The sequence below is a fragment of the Cynoglossus semilaevis genome, chromosome 2 (genome assembly GCF_000523025.1).
Source record: "Cynoglossus semilaevis isolate Cse_v1.0 chromosome 2, Cse_v1.0, whole genome shotgun sequence".
Taxonomy (NCBI): Eukaryota; Metazoa; Chordata; class Actinopteri; order Pleuronectiformes; family Cynoglossidae; genus Cynoglossus; species Cynoglossus semilaevis.
In genome coordinates, this window is record NC_024308.1 from 2,718,755 (window position 1) to 2,723,661 (window position 4,907).

General features: G+C 46.6%; 1 protein-coding gene across 1 annotated transcript in view; it reads left to right on the top strand.

The window, feature by feature from the left end:
* Positions 1-4,907, top strand: part of fbn2b (fibrillin 2b) — an 88,479-nt gene that overhangs the window by 61,357 nt on the left and 22,215 nt on the right. Inside the window, 1 exon segment of the mRNA XM_025053476.1 lies at positions 2,891-3,016. Within this exon segment, the coding sequence (XP_024909244.1) occupies positions 2,891-3,016 (126 nt within the window).

Genomic DNA, 4,907 nt, shown 5'->3' on the forward strand with positions numbered 1-4,907 from the left:
AATACAGTCATTTGGCTGAAAACCAGCTGTTTTGTGCCGAACAAAGGAACACTTAGTGGAGCGAGAGACGTTCTCATTACGCCAGCGGACCTCCCTGCTGCCGTCTGACGTCGTCGGATTCTCACGCATCCATACTGCGAAAGAGTACGCATGCAGATATTTTCACACGTTCGGGAGAGCAAAAACACGGCTAAATTACTCGTTCACACGTCGATGCCGTGTGTGGCAGATGTGTGTTCACAGTTGTGCACACGCTGCAGATTTGATGGCTCCATCACAGACATCCATCCAGATGACAAACATTTCCCTTCGCGCACACACAGTGGGTCCCACAGTGCCGCGCGTCTGTGCCGAGTGTAATGTCTGGCAGGCTGTTGTTGACGCTGACACCAGATTCATTTGGCAGGAGCTGCGCAGCTTTACCTGGGCCTCCTGCCACTGCTGTCAGACACTCAGTCAGCAGGGGAAGAACAGCTTCCCCCGACAGGCGTGTTTCACTCACACACACACACATATATACATATATATATTTACACTCTACACAGAAGGGCACACGTGAATAAATCTCTCTCCCTTGTCCTCATGTAGCCCTTTCACACTGTCATGCGTCCAACAGGGTTCTGGTTCCAGGGAATTAATTCAGAGCCTGAAAAATGTTGTTCTCAGCGAGAGCCAGAGAAGTCGGCCAGTCTCCGAGTGGGCATTTCTCAAGCTACAAATGAAGAGAACAAAGACGCAGACAGACAGAAACAAATGAAGTGAACGTGAAGGCCGTGTCACTCGTCCATCTGCACGAGTCCAACTGTTCCCATATGACGTACAGTCGAACGTACCCTCGAACCAGAGCTTTTAAGCGGACACACCTCGTAGGATGTAGGATTTGATCTGAACCAGAACACTTTAATTTTTTTTTTTCAAAAACATGTTTTCCAGATTTAGCAGCCACAACAAGGCTTCGTCAAAAATCTGTCATACAAAAGAACAACTCATCAACCAGTAAAGACATTCTCTGCCTAAGTGCAAATTTCTAACCATGGCAACAACAATGTAACCACAGCCGACAGCAGCTGTTTTCTAACAGCATTAAAGACGACTAATGACGTAAAACATTCTTAAAAAGGAGTCCTATTTCCTTGGAGGGGTGGACGGAGGGGGGGGGGTGTAGGGGGGTTTCGGGGGTTTACCACTCTTCCTCTTTTAGGGGTACGTATTGGGGGGGGAAATAGGAGAAATGGGATGGGGCCAAAATATCTGTGGTGTCTTGGGCGTCCCCTAAATTATTGGAGAAATCTGAGACCAGGACTTGAACCTCGTACAGAGACAACCGTCGACCGCTGATGACTTTCAGAGATAGAACTTTATTTCTACTTGTTCAACCCCTGATGTAGCCACTCTGCCACTGAACTGTCTGAAGAGACATTAGCATGTTCAGCGCTAATCTGTGTCGTCAAGTGCTTTGGTAGCAGAAGCTGCTCCAGTCTACGTCCCTGATACTGCAGGAAAACAACACTGGTCGACCACTGTGTATCAGGCCGCATTGGCAAATGTTTTTGAGTCGAGTTTGAGTCGTTATGTTAGGGCATCGTGGAAGCAAATGTGCTACCAGGGAGACTTTCTTCAGCTGCAGCAGGTTTATTCACAAACTGTGAATTAACAAAACAGGACAACAGAAGGCAACAGAAAAAAAAAAAAAAATACCAGAAATGGACTGCAGCAAGGCATGGAATTGTCTTTGTAACACAGAATACTAAGAAACACAGAACAGGAAACTCTTGAACAGCTACAGAACAATGATCCAAGACAGAGTGAGTGAGGGAGGTTTATATACCCAGGTCACCAGGTGACACCACTCAAAGACTAATGAACAGAGACACAGGTGAGTGTGATGTCACTGACTCCACCCAGCAGACCAGACAGGAAGTGGAGACAGAGACAGACCAGACAGGAGTATCACGGTCCTGATACTTCTCACTGTCTTAGTTTCCCCCGACTCCAAACTGAACTCTCAGCCCCCGAAAACCAAAACCTTCAAATCCACGATGATTTACTTTTGACATGAAAGTTTCCTGATAATGACAGAACCGAACATCGCCATGGCAACACGACAACTACACGCACAAACACCAAGACTGGCATGGAGACACACGCTCAGCCTCACACCCGCCACGCCTGCAACTTTTCTGTAATTATGCCCCACAGTGCTGTAGTAATTACATACGCCTTTAGTATCACATCATAAGTGTCACGTCATAAAAGTCCAACACCTTCTGGTATTTCACTCTGTGTTTCCCCCCGTCACGGAGCAGAGAGACGCCTTCTCTTTCTGAATAAAACAACTTTATGTCCTCGTAAAAGTCCACAGAACCCGGGTCCATCTCAGCCGGTGTTGAAGTTTCTGAGTGTGGAGAGGTTTAGCTCAGCTCGGTGGTTTCACTCTCACAGAATGTGTTAACCATGGACCCAGTAATTGTATAATGGAAACCTTATAATGACAGACATTAGACTGATTTCAGGACATTAATCTGCAGACTCTCCACTTCATGGTCCTGATTACGTCCAGTTCTTTGTTTCCCTTGATTCGAAACAGATTGTACGTATTTGTGTTTCTTGAGATATTTTTCTAATAACATTCTATGTCATGTTTAATTTAAATCCCCTTAAATAAGTGATGATTTATAAGGTGCTGAAAATACACTCATTTAATTTGGTTTTCAGAAACTGTAGCTGCAGATTTATTTCTCTTGTTAATTTCTTCACAGAAAAAAAAAAATCTGCTACAGCAGAACAAAAATTCACATTTCTAAATTTCTACATCCTGACGTCTGCGTTTCTTTAAATGTAAAGATTCAGATTCTTCAATGATGTGTGTGTGTGTGTGTGTGTGTTTCAGATGTTAATGAATGCAGCACCATCCCTGGTGTGTGTGATGGCGGCGAATGCACCAACACCGCCGGCAGCTACGTCTGCACCTGTCCACGAGGCTACATCTCCAGCACAGATGGTTCCAGATGTGTGGGTGAGTCTCAAACACACACTTACACTCACACACACACACATTATCGACACACTCCTCTTTCATTCCTGAATTTCCTCACCCCACGGTCAGCCACATCTGGCCAGTGACTTCTCCCTCTCCCCCTCTCCCTCTCTCTCTCTCTCTCTCTCCGTCCCGTTTCCTGTGATTGGACCGTTGATGAATCAAGCTGGCGTGCAGACCCGTGGTCACTGCGTGACACACACACACACACACACACACTCGCTGGCTTTGACAGCATTAATCTGCCCTGATGTTAGTGTGCCTCTGACTCATTCACACACACACACGCTAACACACATACCTCACTGACGTGTCCCATGAAACACTACCAGGTGTTAATGTATTCCTGACATTCCCAACCCTCGTGGCCGCCACGCTCAAACACAACCAGGTGTTAATTTATTACTTCAAGATTCGGTCGGAGAAATCAGCCGTCGGATCGGCGTCCTTCTGTTTCATCATCACCTGATCTTCAGAGTCCGACAGACACTGACAGACCACCAGGGGGATCTTTTTAGGTATATTTCATTTATACACCACCTACTGTAACAGATGAGAAGTTGCTGACGTTGCTGGTTCCCACGTGTGTCGATACGAACCGCTGTGGGAATCGCGTTTTCTTCGATCGCAACAAACAAAACAAACAGTGATCCTTAAAAATCAAGGGAAGTAAAAACAGGCGGCGTTAGCTTCACCTTCACAGGTCTGAGCCGACAGATGACGGTGTCATCGTAAGGCGCCACCTGATGATTGACATCGTTACTACACCGTTATAGTTAAGTTTGGAGTCTTCCTCCTCTGAGCAGAGGAACTTCTTTTCCAGCTAAATATTAACTTGTAAACACGGACTTTGAATATCAATGATCGTGTTTTGTTTTCCTGAAGATTCCGTGCGTGGGTAGAGGCGGATGTCAGGTCTGCTGTGCGTGCGTGCGTGTGTGTTTGTGGTGTCTGACCCAAATCCCACACTGAGGCCGTGTTTCAATCAGCTCCGTCCCAAAGATTCACCATCTGTCTTCCTTCATGTGTGACCACATTTTTCTTCTCTCTCCCACTTCACTGCCCTCCTCTCACTGTGATATATCGCCCTCTTACTGTAATTCCCATTCTCTCTCACTCACTTTTTCTTCTGCAGAAAGTCCGACTCACGGTCAGCAGCGCTCGGGTGATTTACAGTAGAACGTCTCTGTTTACACTGGAGCTCTGCTCATTTTTGTCATCAGTCGGACTTTTTTTTTTCTCTCTCTCTCTCTTCTCTTTATCTGTAAAAATGACGAATTCTCTCACTTTTCTTATCCTTATCCTTCCTACCGTTTCCTCTCGGCTCTCTCCCACATCTGGGCCCTGCACCTTGCTTCTTTTAGTTTGGTTTCCAGTTGATCTTCTGCAGGCCTCTGAAGGAAAGAAAAAAAAAAAAAAAAAGGGGCTAGACATAAGAACCGTGTGTCCTCCCTCTGTCTCTGTCTCTGTCTCTGTCCCTGCACTCAACTGGATTAGTCTGCGGGACAGTAGGAGCAGAGCCGAGTCCATCCAAACACCACCAGACTGGGCCGGGTCGGGTCGGGTCGGGTCGGCTCCAAACCATCATCAAGTCCTGACTGCGTTTCCTCTTCTTGTAACGATCGATCTTTGGTCGATTAACCACGGAGTCTGTGTGTAGCTGTGTGGATTAGTGTGGGTGATTTTCCCACCCCATGATGTGAGGTGTTCCCAGAGCCAGGGGGCGCTGTTGGCAACAGTAACAGGATCCTAACGTGTCCAGTCAGTGGCTCTGTGAAAACACCTCCCCAAATGAAAAAGTAAGACTCACGAACAAAAACCACCGTCTGGATCCAATTAAAGTCAACGTCGCCCTCATCAGCAAAACCCC